The 19048-nt window shown below is 40.6% G+C and overlaps 1 protein-coding gene across 14 annotated transcripts in view; it reads left to right on the top strand.

The window, feature by feature from the left end:
- The window catches only part of LVRN (laeverin), a 75728-nt gene extending 59507 nt beyond the window's left edge, over nucleotides 1-16221 (top strand). For all 14 annotated transcript variants that reach the window (XM_085014332.1, XM_085014326.1, XM_085014337.1 and 11 more), the window contains 5 exons: nucleotides 1325-1432; nucleotides 2443-2610; nucleotides 2833-2970; nucleotides 10555-10630; nucleotides 14855-16221. In XM_085014332.1, coding sequence (XP_084870458.1) covers nucleotides 1325-1432; nucleotides 2443-2610; nucleotides 2833-2970; nucleotides 10555-10630; nucleotides 14855-14995 — 631 coding nt within the window. In that variant the 3' untranslated portion in view covers nucleotides 14996-16221. The remainder of the gene's footprint in view (nucleotides 1-1324; nucleotides 1433-2442; nucleotides 2611-2832; nucleotides 2971-10554; nucleotides 10631-14854) is intronic.
- Nucleotides 16222-19048: the final 2827 nt, after the last annotated feature.

Consider the following 19048-nt stretch of genomic DNA (forward strand, 5'->3'; position numbering starts at 1 on the left):
TGGTAAGTGGGCAGGCAAGTTGTACAAGTCACAACCAGAGTTCCTGTTGTGGCTCAGCAGGTTAAGAATTCAACACAGTGTCTGTGATGATGTGGGTTCCATCCCTGGCCTCACTTGGTGGGTTAAGGATCCAGCATTGCCACAACCTGTGGTGTAGGTCTCAGACATGGCTCGGATCCTGCATTGCTATGGCTTTGGGGTGGGCCAGTAGCTGCAGCTCTGATTTGGCCCCCAGCCTGGGAACTTCCAGATGCTGCAGCTGTGGCCCTAAAAAGAAAAGAAAGGCCCACCGAGGCAGCACCTTTGTTAACCAGCTGCGGCCTTAGCACTCCTAAATTGGACTGACATAACCTGCTTTTTGTTGCATCCCTGGACCAGTTCTCTTCAGAGCAACCGCAGGGAGTTAGACTGTGCTTCCAGAGAATTCTATCCTGCTGCTGCCAGCTTGGGGGTGGGTGTGGAGAGGGAGGGAATGTGTAAAGGAGTGTTCACAACTGTCTCTCAGAGGGCTTCACCCATGGATATTATACTTCTGCTTATTAGAAGGTCAGGCCAGGCCAGGATGAGGCTGGAGGGAGGGTGAAGCAATGGAGGTTCGGATCTTACATTTTCTGGAAACTTCTTGCATTTTCTGGAAACTTTTGAATTCCTTTACCTCTGACACTAAACTGGAGCATGTAGAGAGACACCTCCAGGCACCGCATATATCAGTATTTATCATTGTTCTCCACTGTATTCTTCTGAACTTAATTTGTTTAGAATCATAATGTGTGCCTCTGCTCAGTTATAAAAACAAAACAGAAACCTCTTTCCTTTTTCTGCACACAACTTTAATAGCCAGAAGGAGCAGAGGAAGAAACAGAAGCTTCAGTAAGAGGAGGCACGCTGTCAAAGAAGAGAAATAAACCATTCCCGCTTGTTCTCATACGTAGAGAAAGAATTTTAAAGTGGATTAGATCAGATACGCTAAAGTCATTTTTTTAATCCATAAGGCAATTATTGTGAAATGGAGGAAAAATAAATTGATAACAGATGTGGGATGTGTGTACACTCATTTGTGTTTGAGGGAGATGAAGGATGGCAGTAATTTATTTCTTACTTTCAAAAAATAGCAGCCTTAGAGCTTATTTGGTGCCTGAGAGCCTCTCAGCAAATATTTCTCTGAACCTTAAATACAGTTGCCATCCACAAAGGCTATTTTTTAACGAACCTGATGTTATTGGAAGGATGTTTGAAAATACCCATCTTTTATGAAACACATATTCTTGGAGGCAGAAAAAAATAAATGTAGTAATGAAAAATAAATGTTTTTCTTTCCTACAAGAATATCACTGGAAAAAGTTTTTGGAACTGCGTGTTGGTTGGGTCTTGAGGACTGTCTTCAGCTGTCAAAAGAACTCTTCAGAAACTGGATGAACCATCCAGAGAATGAGTAAGAGTAATATTGTAATTGCGCTTTTTTTTGTCCTGTTTCAGCACCAACAATTCCTCTGCATTTTTGATGCTTTTACCCTGGGAGTGATTATTTTGTTTTCACTTGGTTAATCTCTCTCTCTTACAGTTTTTTTTTTCCAAATATCAAAAATTATCTCAGAGTTCCTGTTGTGGCACAGTGGAAACAAATCCGAACTAGTATCCATGAGGATGCGGGTTTGATCCCCGGCCTCACTCGGCGGTCAGGGATCCAGCGTTGCTGTGAACTGAGCTGTGGTGTATGTCACAGATGTGGCTCATATCCCAGGTTGCTGTGGCTATGGTGTAGGCCAGCAGCCACAGCTCTGATTCAACACCTAGCCTGGGAACTTTCATATGCCACGGGTGCGGCCCTAAAAAGCAAAAATACATACATACATGCATAAATAAATAAATGTCTCAGGTAGGTCTGTACATAGTAATAGATTAGAATTTATACACTCAGTTCTCTCCCAGGACCTCTCATTGCCAATAAATTCCCTCATATGAGCCTATGCTTATCAGCTTGAGTCTTATATAAGTTGTTCTCTATGATTATTTATTCTTGTTATATACATTTAAGTGCATCATACCATTTCTTTCTGTATGAGTCTGCAGTCTTACTGGGAGCTGAGACCAAGATTCTGTCATCTTGGTGTTATCATACTACCTTTAATATATTATCGTAGATGGACTCTTAGAAAATGTGATAATAAGATATGAAACCAAACAGAATTAGCAGCATAGACTATACTATTTTAATTTAGTTCTCCCTCAAAACTCCTTAGTTTCTAAACTAGTTTGACTTAAAGATATTATTCTGAATGACAATATTCACCATTTGCTTTTCTAGGTTTCTACTTTTGATATTTATAGCTGAGATCACAGACTTTTTTTTCCCTAGATTTGTACTTCTAAATATATGGCAACCTAGATAAACGTACAACTTACCTGCTATGAAAAAGTATCATTGTATGTTATATCTTTCAGAATACCTTATCCAATTAAAAATGTGATTTTATGTTATGGCATTGCCCTGGGAAATGATAAAGAGTGGGATTTTTTGTTAAATATCTACAATAATACAACAAAGGAAGAAGAAAGGATTCAACTTGCTTATGCCCTGGGCTGCAGTAAAGAGCCATGGATACTAAACAGGTGATTATTATCAACTTACCTTGAAAGAGTTCCTTGTGGAAGAATGCAATTAACAAACCAAAGGGAGACAAATAGAAATGAGCTCATATAAGAATTAATATGAAACATATTTATGTATCACTCACTTAGAAACATATGGGATTTTCACTCCATTTATTTCGATGTACTCTTTCCATTAGAGAGTTTTTACATATTTACTTCCTGCCAAATGTGCTTTTGCAGATATATGGAGCATGCCATCGCTCCTTCTCCACTCACTTTTAATGAAACAAATATAATTGAAGCTGTGGCAGCATCTGAAGTTGGCCGATACATTGCAAAGGACTTTTTAATCAACAATTGGCAAGCTGTGAGTGAAAGGTAAGGATGAGATATGAGGCCTCTCTTTCCCTTAGGACACTGGTTTGATGCTAGTGGCTCAGCTTTAGTGAGGCCACCTCACTGGAGCCCCTTGTAGTGGCTAGAAAAGTGATCTTTTTTCTTGCACATAGTCTCACCACAAACTGGCTGTGTTATGGAAGATAACATCCCTTATCCCCAGTTTTGGCTTTCCCTGTGAATGTAGATTTGCATGGGATTGTTACCTACCTCATTTTCCCCATTGCACCCACTAAGAATCTTGTCTTCAGAGACACAGATTAGAATAAGTCATGTTTTTGGTGTGCGTGTACATTTCTATTCATTTATTTTGTGAAGTACGTCACCGTATCTTTAAGACATAACAATGCTTGTTATGACATAAACTTGGATGTTGCTTGTGTCTTTTGTCAGATTCCCTTCATATATCTGGGTTCCCTTGCTTCTTAGCCTGTTGGGAAAAACATACATTGAAATCCAAATGTCAGGCAGTAAGTCCTCGATATCTGCTCTTTCTAGAACATTTAACCATACATTCTTAAAAGCCTAGAATAACATATCCTATAATTCTCTACTTACCTTAGAGTTAGCAGATACAAAGTAGCTGACAATTCAGCAGCCTTTCCAATAAAGCTGGAAGACACGTTTTATAAATAAGTTTAGCTCTTTGGAAAAGAAAGCATATTTACAATATAAATGGTTCTCTTATAGAGCAAAATAATAGATTGTTTTTCTTTTATAAGCATCTATTGAACACATTTACAACACACCAAAACATGTATTTTTATTTTTTATTTTTATTTATTTATTTTTTTTGTCTTTTTGCCTTTTCTTGAGCCGCTCCCTCGCCATATGGAGGTTCCCAGGCTAGGAGTCTAATCAGAGCTGTAGCCACCGGCCTACACCAGAGCCACAGCAACGCAGGATCCAAGCCGCATCTGCAACCTACACCACAGCTCATGGCAACGCCAGATCCTTAACCCACTGAGCAAGGCCAGGGATCAAACACGCATCTCATGGTTCCTAGTCAGATTCGTTAACCACTGCGCCACGACGGGAACGCTAAAACATGTATTTTTAAATCAAAAATTTAAAACATAGATAAAAACTCACTTGTACAGTAGCATTTTTCTGCCTCATCCGTGGAACATCCATGGCATACTCACACATTGAGAATATCATCCTTATCTTTTGTTTTAAATTGTCATTTTAGATTCATTGCTTCAAAGAGCCTTATGAACTCTTTAAATTTCCTGAGATCCCTAAGACCTTGGGATAAATGATGTCTTCCATTTTTGCTTAAGTCATTAAGGATAATGCCCTCCTCCCCAGGTCCTTCTTCCCAGTGGGGTTTTGGGAGTTGACTATACATCAGAATTATTTATACAGGTCCCCTTCAGTGCCAGGAAGTTTCAGAGATCCCAGCCTCATAGGGCTGTCTGGTACTTTCTGTCCTCTGTCCCTGGAGTTTGCATCAAGAGCTCTGAGCCCATGCCAACTCTTGATCTGACATGCCTGGCCTTGCCTGGACTGGACGCCATCTGCCCTCTTGCTGCCATGATCATTTTGCCCAGGGTCACTCACTTCAACGACAGTCCTTGACTGTTGTCTTCCAGAGCATCCTGCCAAACAATCTAGTAGCAATCTTGGAATTAAAATGTTGAGAGAATAACTTCTTTAAAAAATATGTGATGATTTCCCCAATAATTTACAAGGATCCAACTTCATATTCTCCATGCCTCTGACACTCTGCCAGGCCCTGAGGAACACATAGCTTCACAGTTACTTCCCAGGCTCAGTGTAGCAGTTCCTGGCACTTGGTATGCACTTCTAAGTGTTAAGGACTCTTGCTGTTGTTATGGCTCAAGATGATTTGGTGTCTGCCAGTCCTGGGCCATAGCCAAACTCAGACAGGTGAACCTAAATGCAGACTAGACACTTTCTAATGTAGCAGAGCTTCATAATCACCTGGTGTGAGTAATATACCTAAAGACTCCTAAGCCCACCTACTCTTTGAAAATCAGAATCTGCCAGAATAGGGCACACAGTCTGTACCTTTCACTAGCCTCCCCCAGGTGACCGAGGTATAGTTTATCATGGAACCAGTTGATACTGGATTAAAATATTATCTAAGGCTGCATTGCTCAGTGTAATAACTTCTCGCTAACGTATGGCTATTTAAATTTCAATTAATTACAATTAAGTAAAATTTAAAATTCAGGACCTCAGTTGTACTATCCTTGTTTTAAGTACTCAGTGTGGCCAATAGCTACCATATTGGACAGCTCAGGTGGAGAACGTTTCCAACCTCGAGAGAATTCAGCTGGACAGCACTGCTCCGAGGGGTAAAACAGATCCTCAGTGCATTCTTCCCCTCTTTTTTGTACCATACACAACACATGTAACTAATTAAGCAACCCCCTCCCCAAATGGCTTTGAGCAACCCATGGAAAAGATTACCCTTAATTTAAGTGTTTTAATTTTTATTCCTCAGCGGAACTTTTCTTCTGCATTAAGAGAACAGAAACATGTTTGCAACGCTCTAAAAAGTCCATTGTCTAGTAATGTATTTAAGTGATCTAAGTGTACTAAACAAGAATATAGAAGAAATTCCTTTTTTTTCCGGAAAACAACTCTGAGTGTTTCACTAGCTTCAAAAAGTGCTCAGAGTTATAAATGCATTCACCTTTTTTGTTTTTGTTTAATTTTTTATGAAAATAATTTGCTAAATAAAAGCAAAATCTGTATCAGGAAGCAGAACTAGAAACTATGATGGCAGACAGGTAATTAGAATGAGCTTTGGGGTCAGAACAAACCTGCTGTGTGTTCTGGGCCATTTACTTCAGTTTTCTGAGTCTCAGTGTTCTTGTTCATAAACTGGGAGAAATAGTAACTCTTTGTAGATTTGGGAGTGGTGAGAGCATCATTGAATCATAAATACTAAGTGCTACTCTGTTAAATGCGTTCACTTTCAACCATGGCTTGAATGTTTTCACCTTTTATTGACAAAACGCCATGCTCGTAAAATAGATGCCTTTTCTATTTATAGTAAATTCATCTTAGTTTACTCCTCTCGCACATTCTGCTACAAAAAGCCTTTGAGACTCAAATAAATTTGTCTTCTACATCTATAATGTTTGTTTCTAGAATTCAATTTATAGTCATCAGTCTTGATGAATTTTGCAAATGATTTTGAATAGACAGTAATAATGTAAAGAAATTAAGAGGAAATAAAAGCTCAAATGAATTAATTAAAATGTTATATACACAAAAATAACACAGGAATGCTTACTTTATTCTTTCTATATCAGAATATTTATCATTTATTAAACAACTCTAAGTGGGTATTTCATTATCCCAAGAAGTTCTCAGAATTGTAAATGTGTTACATTATATTTGACATGAATATGTGCATGTCACCAGTCTTCATAAAATAGAGTATAAAGGTATAAGTAGACAAATGGTTATGACAAATTAAATTTATATTATTTAAATGAAAAGAATTTATTCTAAATTGCAAAAATGTGACATCACTTGCACATTAGTTTTTTTTTGTTTTGTTTTGTTTTTCCTTTTAGGGCCCTACCTGCAGCATATGGAAGTTCCCAGGCTAGGGGTTGAATTGGAGCTGCAGCTGCTGACCTATGCCACAGTCATAGCAATGCCAGATACAAGCTGCATCTGTGACCTACACCACAGCTCACCACAATGGTGGATTCTTAACCCATTGAGTGAGGCCAGGGATCAAACCTGCTTCCTCATGGATACTAGTCAGGTTCTTAACCCTCTGAGCCACCATGGGAACTCTACTTGCACGTTAGCTTTGAAATGGCTCTTTCTCTAGTATGTTCCACTGAGCTTTAGTCATGGAAGACATTGATAAACCTTCTGTGAACAAAGGAAGAAGCAGTAGCTCAATCAGTTTGGGAACTGTCTGTTTTAACTCTACTTTTGTAAATTTACAGTATAAATTAGCTCCATAATGCTCCAAGAAGCCCTTCAGAAGGAAATCTAGCATCTAACCCAGCATCTCAGAGCTGTCATCCTACTTACTGCCTATGCTAATGTGAACAGTCAATCTGCCGATAGATCCGTTGTCCCAAGAGAAAGACAGATGAGAACCTAATTCTCCACTTGTCTGGAACTGTGACTAGAACAACATCTGTTGATTGATCACCTATTTAGTTAACATTTAGGATTTGGTTTCCTCTTGTATAAAATAAAAGCTATTGTATTTAATCAACCATAAGGTTCTTCCTGATAATAAAATGTTCTAGTTTTTCTCTGCCAAGGCAGCTATTTCAAGCCATTGCAGGGGTTATAAAGTGATGAAGACATGGTATCTAAATGTTGCAGAAGACAGATGGAAAGTGCTTTGGGGATAATAGAAGAGGGGGGTTGGGGTTCGATTTGAACAAGCACTTGGAAAAAAAATCACCGTCCACAGAGGAGAGGACACCAGGAAATGCTTGGGGACAGGACTGAGAGTCTGACTAGGGACTGGTCCCAGTAGCTGGCTGGGAGTTCCCAGCATGGCTCAGCAGTCAATAAACTCAACTAGCATCCATGAGGACAAGGGTTCGATCCCTGGCCTCGCTCAGTGGACTAAGGATCTGGCATTGCTATGAGCTGTGGTGTAGGTCGCAGATGTGGCTTGGATCCCGAATTGCTGTGGCTGTGGTGCAGGCTGGTGGCTTCAGCTCCAATTTGATCCCTAGCCTGGGAACCTCCATATGCCTCAGGTGCAGCCCTAAAAAGACAGGAAAAAAAAAAAAAGACTAATAGCTGCTGGAGCCTAGGGCTCTGGAAAGGAGACAATAGGGATAATCTTGTGTTAGACTTGAGACACTGCCAGTGGCAGTCCAGGAACATCTGCTCCCCTCACCAGGCCCAAAATTCTTCCCTGGGAGCCTACAGGGACCCTAATCTGAAAATATATTTTTGAGCATTTGCTTGAGTCAGACAACTCTGGCTTGATCCTGCCTCCCACCCATGTACAGAGCACTGCACTGATTGCTGTGGGGTATTTAGTTAACTGTTAGATAAAAGATGATTTGTGAATACTGATCCCAGTGATAGAACTTCCACTGACCATAAAGACGTCTTTCAGGTAACAGAAAAATCAATATGTACATGCAGCTGTGGCTAGATCCTATGAGAGAGTGTGTGACTAGACATAAAGCAATAGAATTTTTTGACTTTTATTGGATGTGGTAAAAGTGATATTTGCATCATCCTTGTCATGTTGCCAAAAGGCTTTTGTCAAACAATGTAGGCTTCACAGCCTGCAGGAAAACCCTAGTTTTAGTTGAACCTAGACTACAAGGGATTATCGGTTTCAAACTTAACTGAACCAAAGTGAATCTTACCTTCTTCTTGACTATATTTTTTCTCCAAATACGTTATATTGGCTACAGTCCTGAGCTTGAAAACTTGCACTTATTTTCTCTTCCACTCTGTGGTATTTCATGATGGGGAACACAGAATGGAAAAGGTTAAGTCAGAACAAACTGAGAGAATTAAGATGTCATCAGGGCTGTGGGCCCAAGCACTGGTGGCCCATTGGCACCTCCAGTCACTGGGTGTGGCTAGATATCTTGGTGCCTCCATGCTTGCGGAGTGGCCATGCCTGCTGCAGGAAATTAGCCATGGCAGGAGAGGGCTAGGAGGAGAGGGCAAATATGAGAAAGAAGAGAGAAAGAAGGTGAGGCCAACTAGAGTGCACAAATCCCTGTGCCCATACTAGCGCTGAATGTTACCAGCTTCTTGAAAGGGCAGCTATACTGTCAAACATTGGCTCCTGTCTTGATGTTAATACACTTGACTACTGGTGGGATAAATAGTTTGGAATGTATATATTTTTGTTCAGTGCTATTTCAAAGAGACTGCTCCCTCACCGTGACGGACCAATCACCTGTCTCAAAAATATCTCCTCTTAAAACTTGTGAGAAGGGAAAGGAATGAAGTGTGCCAGGCACCTTGATGGATGCTTCAACATACATCATCCCATTTAACCTCCATGCCAGTGCTTCTAACTATATGCTATTCCCTGTTTTTATAGTTTATAACTTTCTCCAAGGTAACTTCAAACCCATACCTTTCTCTTGTATCTGGTAGAAGAGTCACACGTTTGGCAATAGTAGTAGGTAATTTCCTTCTGTTTTCTACTTTTCTGGGGGGGTCTTTTTTTAGGACTATACCCATGGCATATGGAAGTTCCCAGGCTAGGGGTCGAATTGGAGCTACGGCTGCTGACCTATGCCACAGCCACAGCAACACCAGTTCCTGGCTGCATCTGTGACCTACACCACAGCTCAGGGCAACACTGGATCCTTAACCCACTGAGTGAGGGCAGGAATGGAACCTGTATCCTCAGGAATACTAGTTGGGTTTGTTACGGATGAGCCACAGAGGAGCTCCTACTTTTTTTTTTTTTTTTTAATTTGGAGCTCCTGGTCTTTGCAAATTTTGTCAAATTTCTAGAGTCTTTTCAGAGGCTTTTTATACCTGGCCAACAGAAATGAAGAACTAAGAAATATTTCCTCTTTCCCCATAGACACAGGTTTACTTGACTGAATTCTAAGTAGATTGTCTCTTCTCCTCCACTTTGGTGAAAGAGATGCAGCCTAAGTTACAGCTGGGAATTTAAACAGGACATAAGCCCTGTTTTCTTTCACCTTTGTCTGCATATCATGCCACTAACTCTTACAGTTTTTAATTTCAAGTATACAGCTTTAAAGTCAATTGAATGTGTGTATTAGCCATCAGCTATGAACAAGACAGAATAGAGTTCAACCCTTTCTTGCTCAGTCTGTTATACTAACCCCATTTTAATTTTCTCTCTTTTTTAATGCTTCCAAAAGTCTTTCTTTACTTTTCTAACTACAGCAACACCTTGAGTAGGTATGTATCTGCTGTTTGCCACAGCAATGCTTCCTGGCTGTTTTTCAGATGATTCTTGTTTACTGGATACTCAAGGTCACTAAACTAAATGGGAGCTTCGGTTACCATACCTTTCTGAGGGAGCTTAAGGAAAGCCAGAGTAGTTAGCCCTCAGGGATCATCAACATTTTGAGAATCTCTGAAGATATGGATCCTCTTTCCAAAAAGCATATTCAAATACAAAATTTTCAGTAAGCTTTCAGGGTATTTTAGTCAGAGTTTCTGAAATTGATTACATACAAAATGCATTTTTTTTTTTAAAGGGACATACTTTGAATATTTACTTTTTCCCTTACAAACTTCCTTAATTTGGGGTAAGTGTCATCTTTTCTACCCACCTCATCTAGAAAGATAAAAATAGTCCTTGTTACTGAATTTAAAAAGACCTTATTATATTTAAACAAAACTTTTAGAACCATGTTTTACACAGATCATTATTTAACTATAAATATTTCTTTGTGCTAAGAGACTTTTCTACAGAATGGATTTTCTGTTAAAAGATGAAGCTTAACTAGTTCATATGTGTTTTTGCCTAGATGTGGGAGACAAGAATGAATAGGGGCTGAATACTTAGCATTTATCTGCTGTGTGGCTTTGTCTTGCAAAACATTTTCCACTCCTGATTAGCATCTTGTTGCTTCGTAGGTACGGAACCCAATCATTGGTTACTCTAGTATATGTAATAGGCAGAACCATAAGTACAGATTTACAGATCACAGAGGTAAGTACTATAGATAATTATAAATCATAATGATAATTTAGAAGCCATTTTTATGTACATTGGAGTTATTAAAATTAAAAATAATGTGCTTATCTGAATTGTTATATTCTAGGCTTCACTGGTGCTATTATCACTGTGCAGGAAATGTCTCTCAATTCTATCTTGTTCCTGAAATGCAGACCGTTCCTGTTCATGGAGGGTTAGACATCACTCTTTCTCACCTAAATGATCGCTGTAGGCTGTGGCTCTGGGTCCCTGGCACAGGCTGGTCTTCCCTATCGCCCCTCCGTCATTCACCGTTGTCATTTCCTTCCTCCTAAGGCTTCAGTAGATCATCACATTTTTTTAGAAGAAATTTAAAAATCTTTTCATTAATACATGAGGCACTTCATAATCTGGCCCCTGCCTTAGTCTCTGGCATCATTTTTGCCCACTTCACCACCAGGTGTCAGAGAATAAGAGGAACAGGCACCCCTGAACATTTTTCCTCTAGTTACACTCACCACATACAGAATGTCTCAAATTATCACACTGTTGCACGTTTCCAGATTTCAGAAACTACCTTCCGTCTGGAATCCCCTTCCCATGACTGTCGTTGGCTGGGTAATTCCTAATCATTCCTTAAGACCCCACTCCAACCACATAGTCTAGGAATGTTTTAACTAACTGATTGACACCCTTACCTCGTCCATGCTCCCAAATCATCCTCTGAATAGCTTTATTATATTGCTTACTACATTGGGCTGTAATCAGTGTGTAAGTCTATGCCATGAGGCTGTAATGAGCTCCCTGCGGACTGAGACCAATAGTTTACTCATATCTGATTTTTAGAACCTAACATGGGATTTGCGTTTCTAGGCTTCACTTTCTTCTGGATGGAATTTCCTCTTAGGTGGGCTTTCTCCCTATGGGAGGCAAGCATAGCCCTAGGCTTATGGGAGCCTTAGCATCCTCAGTTGCTGAAGAAGGAATCCTTTCCCACTCAGCTTCTGCATTAGACCTGAGGAAGAGACTCTGATTGGCTCTTCTTGAGTCACATGCACCAGTCACCTGGGTCCAAGGGAACTGCACTACTCTGATTGGCCTGCCCTGAGTCATGTGCTCACCTTTGAGCCAGCCCCACACAAACCACAGGTCCTACCAATAGTGGAGGCGTAGTTCGGGAAAGAAGAGGGAGGTGCTATGACTGGAAAGTAAACTGAGTTGCAAAAGCGGAAGTCTGCAGAAAAGCCACACCCATACAATGTAAAACAAGAGTAAAATAGAAACTTACTATCTATATACCCAATAGATTGGGTAAAATTAGAAAGGTTTACCAAAGATTAACAGAACACTGGCCAAAATGTGAAGGAACTGGAATTCTCTTATTCTGCTGGTGGGACTGTAACATGGTATGCCCACTTTTGGACATAGACCGTGTTTTGTTTTGTTTTTTTAGTGTTAAGACACATGTGACCTAACAAGTCTATTTTTTAGGTTTTGACCCGGGAGAAAGGGAAACCTGCATCCACATAAAGAGTTGAACATGAAGGTTCATAGCAGCGTCACTCACATTAGCCCAAAGGGCGAATCATGCAGATGTCTGTCAATAGGTGAATGAATAAGGAAAATGTAATACATCCAGCACAGGGAATATACACCACACACACATACACACACACACACACACAGAGCACAGGTTTGTTTTGCAACATGGATGAGTCTCAGGATGATTATGATGAATAAAAGAAACTGGGCACATTCTAGGAAATGCTAACTGCAGCTGTAGTGACGATAAGTAGGTCAGTGGTTGACTGGGACAGAGGGAGGATGGATTGCAAAAGGGCCTAAAGAACTTCCATGGGTGATGGAAATGTACTGTGTCTTGATTGTGGCTGTGGTTTCTCAGGCATATACAAAGGTCAGAACTCATTGACTTGTATGCTTGAAGTGGATACAGCTAATTATATGTGATTCTAACTCAATAACATTGGTTAAAATTTTTAAGAAAATTACATGAGTACAAATGAAACACCCAGGCTTGGAACTGTGTTCGTAAGAATAGAAACAGCCTGTGTAAATAAGAAAGGAAAATCCACTCCCCTTCCCCAGCAAATAAACACATGGATGCGTAGGTTATAAAGGCCTGAAATTTGATTCTGGATTAAAAAAAAAAAAAAAGAGTTCCCGTCCTGGCGCAGTGGTTAACGAATCTGACTAGGAACCATGAGGTTGCGGGTTCGGTCCCTGCCCTTGCTCAGTGGGTTAACGATCTGGCGTTGCCGTGAGCTGTGGTGTAGGTTGCAGACGCGGCTCGGATCCCGCGTTGCTGTGGCTCTGGCGTAGGCTGGTGGCTACAGCTCCGATTCAACCCCTAGCCTGGGAACCTCCATATGCCGTGGGAGCGGCCCAAGAAATAGCAACAACAACAACAACAAAAGAGAAAAAAAAGACAAAAAAAAAAAAAGAAGAAGAAAGAAGCAGTCAGTTACATAGTTACTCTGAGAGAGAGGAAGAACTGCTAATTCCTGAAGGAATTATCTTTGTTTGGGTTTTGGCCGGCTAGAGGCTGAGCTGTCAGGACCTGATTTATCAGGGATTCTCTGGACAGAGAGTGAGGAGCACACCCAAAAATGCTGGAATAAATGCTCCCAGAAGCAAAACTGATTTTCTGTTGATATCGAAAGTGTGTTCGTTTACAAAACCCAGTAAAGTTTTATTGTTGTTGTTGTAATGATGAATGAAGTTTGTATACCTTAAGCCATTCTCAAAGTTCCAAAGTGACTTTGTGACACTGTAGTCACTAATAATTTATTTTAAAAAATGCAAAAATGTATTTAGCAATGGTTAAATTACCGCTATTTTGAAAACATGTAAGTTAGCTGCTATGAATAGCCTTGTTAGAAAGCGGCAGTCCTCCCACAATGTATCAGTTCATAACATATCATCAGTAATTACTAAAAAGGAAAATGAAAAGGAAGTCGCATGAATCCCTTTTCCCTCCACACCAGTGGTTTTTGTACACTCTCTGAACCTCTTGCTGTGGTCTTTCTACTCTACCCTGCTGGGGCCTGGCCTCATGCGTGCTCTTAAGCTCTCATGGAGGTGAAACCCTACCCACAATCCCACAGACCCACACCCCGCTCCAACCTACCCCAGATAGGCACGCAGCCAGTGATGTGGTGCCTCCTCTGGCATGTGGCTCCCAAAGTGTGGGACAGAGCAGAGGTTTGTGCCTGGTTCCTTAACCTCTTTTATCCTAGAGACTTACTTTTCTTTTGTGTTGGAATTAGGCTTCACAACCCTCTTATTACTTAAAGTACACTAGGGTTCAAGTGACTTTTTGTGAGTTGATAGGGTACACTATCATTTTATGGTAATATGTGTTCCGAGTTCTAATCCAATAACATAGAAATGGATTTTTGGAATATGACTTATTTATTCATCATTTGGTATCTGGCTTGTATATAATATTGCAGCAAACATTCCCATCACTGAATGCTTGGCCCAGCTCAATGAAAGAATTTAGCCAATGGATGAACCCACTATATTCTTTTTTTTTTTTTTTTTTTTTTTTTTGGTCTTTAGGGCTGGACCCACAGCATATGGAGGTTCCCAGGCTAGGGGCCAAATTGGAGCTGTAGCTGCCAACCTACACCACAGCCACAGCAACGCAAGATCCGGGCTGCCTCTGTGACCTACACCACAGTTCACGGCCACACCAGATCCTTAACCCACTGAGCGAGGCCAGGGATCAAACCTACGTCCTCATGGATGCTAGTTAGATTTGTTTCCACTGAGCCATGAGAGGAACTCCGTACGATAAATATTCATAAAGGATAACATTTGTAAAGACACAGATATCGTGTACCAGTTTTGAGGTATGGACGTTGCCAGGCTTCTTTTGAGATAAGAAAAAGTCTCACTGTATCTCTCTCCACAAATCTTGTATAATTTCTGACATGCATTCAATAAATCTTATTGAGCATCTACTGTGTGCTTGGGGAATAGAGTGATGAATAAAATAGGCAGAGTTTCTATATCTGATTCTTCAGGTCACGGGGGCTTCATCACATTTTCCCAGTCATGGTCTCCTCAGGAACAAACAACATAGGGGCACATGTTTCTGCTCATTCCAGTCATCATCAGTCCTTTGCACAATCATGTCACTACCAAACATGAACTCTGTCTTGTTGGGTCTAATAAGTTTCACTTCACTGACTGATCCTCTCTTTGTGCTTTCAGCTGCAGCAGTTTTGCAGTAACATGTTGGAGGAGCACCAGCGACTCACAGTTCATGCCAAATTGCAGACAATAAAGAACGAAAATCTCAAAAACAAAAAGCGAAGTGCCAGGATAGCTGTGTGGCTACAAAAAAACACATAATTTAGTGGCGACTTTCAGCCTTCCTCTTGCATGTTGTAATGTAGTCACAGTTTTGTCTTCCCATGAGTCTGGAAAACCACACGTTTTGTTATTTGTATTTCAGTCACATTTCTTCTCAGCGTTCTGTTCCTCCCGGGTTGTCATGTTTGGCCCTCAGGCTCAGTGATTGCTGAGGATTTTGCCAACAGTGTGTATTTCTGGGGAAGATTTTACTTCATGTTGGGCTGAAACCACATAATTTACTCTAAATGCCTTGTAAAAGCAAATTTACCTTAGAACGTCTTGCTTATTCTGTTGTGAAGGCCAGTGGAATATGACATCATTGGCTAAATGAACACTATTTTCTGAGGGAAATACAGATTTGTAATACTCTAGGGTTTGTTTGGTTCAGTATTCAAAAGAGTAATGAGCAGATGACACAAGAGAGTAGAGAAACAGGAACCAGAGAAATAATATTTACTAGAAGACAGAAAAAGCGAAGAAATGCAAGTCTGAAAAAGAAGACACAATTTTATGAGCCATGTTAAATGCTCCAAAGGCAAGAAATGTGTCTTTTCCTGCTCATTTCTCTCCCCAGTGCCTACTGCATCACACCACTTTTCTGGCTACTGAACTTTATGGTTTCACAAAGAGACCTGGGATCACAGGATCCACGAAGTGCCTTTAGGCTTGCTGTTGTGGAGGCCGGATGGAAAGCAAGGCTCTGCTTGGAGGCTCTTGACTGTGTAATTCACCTGTGGGATGGACACTTTTTCAGCCAAAGTTTAGAAGCAGATACAGTGATGTCAACAGACCATAGCAATTATGGGCTAATCTCCAGCACAAAGGGAAATGGTCAAATAAAGAGAAATGGGACTAAAAGATTAACCAGACAATAATCTTTCCAGCTTTACACTCAGGGGATTCTGTTTGAAATGTGGCTTCATTTGACCAAATTGAATCTGTGTGTCGTTTGGTCAACTTTAAACATTTTCATCAGTCAGAATATATGGAAGCAGCTTAGTTTTGTCACACCTGATGTAATCAGGACTGCTAAGGCAAATCATCTTACTCTAGACTTTGTGTGTATACCATTTAATTCTTGTTTTAATTTTGATTTTGTTTTTTAATTTTGAATTTGAATAGAATGGGGTAAAAGTACAGATCTCCTATCTACCTCAAAGTGATGTTATAAAGATTAAAGAATATGTCAATTAAAAGCCTTTAAATATGCTATATAGACTGAAGATAGTGTGATCTAAGGTGGTTTTTTTTTTTCCAATTTCTTGTGTAAGTTAATGCAGCCTCAAATTGAAATGCAAGACAAAGGTTCACTTTCTTATTCACTTCACAAGAAGATACTCCCGGAGTGGGAACAGGAGGCTATAGGACTTGGCCATGAGGACAAACCGAAGTACACTCTGCACAGACTTGACCATACATCATAGGTCAGAGAGTTTTTTCTTTAAATTTAGCAACTTAAAAGTTAAGCCATAAAATTGTTACACGTGTAACATCTTCCTAAATTTTCTTAAATATCAGCTTCATATTTCCTCTATTTTCTCCAATCTTATCTTTCAATAATCCTGTCATGTATCATCTCAGCTGCTTTCTCCTCCTCTTTTTCTCTCTTCCAACTATGAGTTTTGTGTCTTTGTTTTTGAAGTATAGTTGACCTACATACAATATGATGTGAGTTCCTGGTACACGGTATAGTGATTCATGATTTATATACATTTCAAAATGATAAGCATGATAGGTCGAGTTGTAATTTGTCACCATACAAAGCTATTCAGAACTATTGACTGTATTCCCCATACTGTACATTTCATACTTGTGGCCTTTATTTTGTAGCTGGAAGTTTGCACTTCTTAATCTCCCTCACCCACTATTCTCTTCCCCATAACCCCCTTCCCTCTGGCAACCACTTGTTTATTCTCTGTATCTATGACTGTGTTTCTATTTTGTTATGTTTGTTCATTTGTCTTATTTTTTGGATTCCACATATAAGTGAACTCATACATTATTTGTCTTTCTGTGACTGATTTCACTTAGCATAATACCCTCTAGGTCCATCTATCTTGTTGCAAAATGCAAAATTTAATTTTTTGTGGCTAGTATTCATTGTATTTGTATACACCACATATTTTTTATCTAATCATCCAATAATGGGCACTTAGGTGGCTTCCATATCTTGGCCATTGTAAATAATGCTGCAATAAACATAGGGATGCATATGTCTTTTCTAATTAGTGTTTTTATTTTCTTTGGATAAATACTCAAGAGTGGAATTACTCAACCATATGGTAGTTCTATTTTTAATTTTTTGAGTACTCTCCATCAAATTAAATATATTATGACACTCCCTTCTGGTCTGCAGAGTAACTGCTGAAAAGTCAGCTGATAGCCTTATGGGAGTTCCCTTGCTTGTAATGTGTTGCTTTTCTCTTGCTGCTTTTAATATTCTTTCTTTTTCTTTTCTTTTCTCTTTTTTCTTTTTTTGGCTGTGTGCACAGTATGAGGAAGTTACTGGGCCACAACAGTGACAAGGCCAGATCCTTAACCCACTGTATCACCGGGGAACGCCTGCTATTATTTCTTTAGCTTTAATTTTTGTCTTTTTAATTACGGTGTGTCTTGGTGTGGTCCTCTTTGGGTTGACCTATTTGGAACCCCTTGTGCTTCCTGGACCTGTATATCTGTTTCCTTCTTTTAGCTGTTATATTTTCACATGTGTCCACTTCTCCTTTCTCTCTCTCTCTCCTTCTGGGACCCCTATAATGTGAATGTTGGTATGCTTGATGTTGTCCCAAAGATCTCTTAAACTGTCCTCATTTTTTAAAATGATTTTTTCTTTTGTTCTCTTCAGCTTGAGTGACTTCCACTACTCTGTGTTTGCTGAACCATTCCTTTGTACATCTAATCTATTGTTGATTCTTCCTAGTATTTTTTTTATTTCAGTTATTGTATTCCTCAGCTGTTTGCTTCTTCTCTACATTTTCTAACTCTTTGTTAAACTCCTCATTGTGTTCATCCATTCTTCTCCTGAGTGTTTGAGTATCATTATGATTATTACTTTCAACTCTTTGTCAGTTACATTGTGTATCTCCACTTCTTTTAGTTCTTCCTCTGGGGTTTTATCTTTTTCCTTCATTTGGAACATATTCCAAATACGAAGGCTCAGAAAACAGCCTAATTCAATGTTTTTATTTTTATGTATTTGGAATGTTGGTTATGTTTCCTGATCTTGAAGAAGTGGCTTTATGCAGTATATATCCTATGGGCCCCAGAAGCTCATTCACCTCTGGTCACCAGGGCTATATGCTCTAGATGCTCTCTATGTGGGCTACCTGATCCTTCTGTTGTGGCAGGCTGACTACCCAGGCTGCAGTGGTAAGCATGGCTGGCCCCCAGACTGGTTGGTTGTCAGGCCCTGCCTTGTATGGGGGTTTCTGGCCCTGGTGGGTTGGGGCTGGGTCTTGACATGGCTGGCTACATGGCCAGGGGAGTCCCAGTGTTGGTGACTGCTCACTGGTGGGCAAGGCTGGGCCATAAGGCTGCTGGCTTCCAAGCCCAGGGGGATCCTAGAGCTAGTACTGACCCACTGGTGGGTGGGTCCAGATCTCAGGGTGGCTGGCTGCTAAGTCAGTGTTCCTGGAGCCTGTTCAGCCTGCTGGTGGGTGGGGCTGTGGTTGCAGGGTCTGGGGTGTCCCAGAACTGGTGTCATTATGCTGTCAGGCAAGTCTGGGGCCCAAAATATCATGGAACGGTGCTAGCCTGCTGGTGGATAGGCCAGGTCTTGACACAGCTGGCTGTGGGACCTCAGTGGTCCCAGGGCTTGTGTCTGCCCATTTGTGTGCACGGCTGTGGGCAGAAGGTCCCTAGGCTGGTTTCTGCCCTTTGGTGGTTGAGGCCAGATCCCAGGGCTAATGCTGGCCCAATGGTAGGCAGATCCAGTCCTGGGGTCTCTAGCTGTGGGGCCCCAGGAGTCCTAAAGTTGGTATTTGCTCACAGGTGGGAGGGACTAAGGCCCCTCTGATGGGTGCATTTGTCACAAGAGTCCCAGGGGCTGGT

Source organism: Sus scrofa, chromosome 2 (assembly GCF_054392235.1).
Source record: "Sus scrofa isolate SSC_HxYL_T2T_F1_AM1 chromosome 2, Sscrofa_HxYL_maternal_Yorkshire_Landrace_v2.0, whole genome shotgun sequence".
Lineage (NCBI taxonomy): Eukaryota > Metazoa > Chordata > Mammalia > Artiodactyla > Suidae > Sus > Sus scrofa.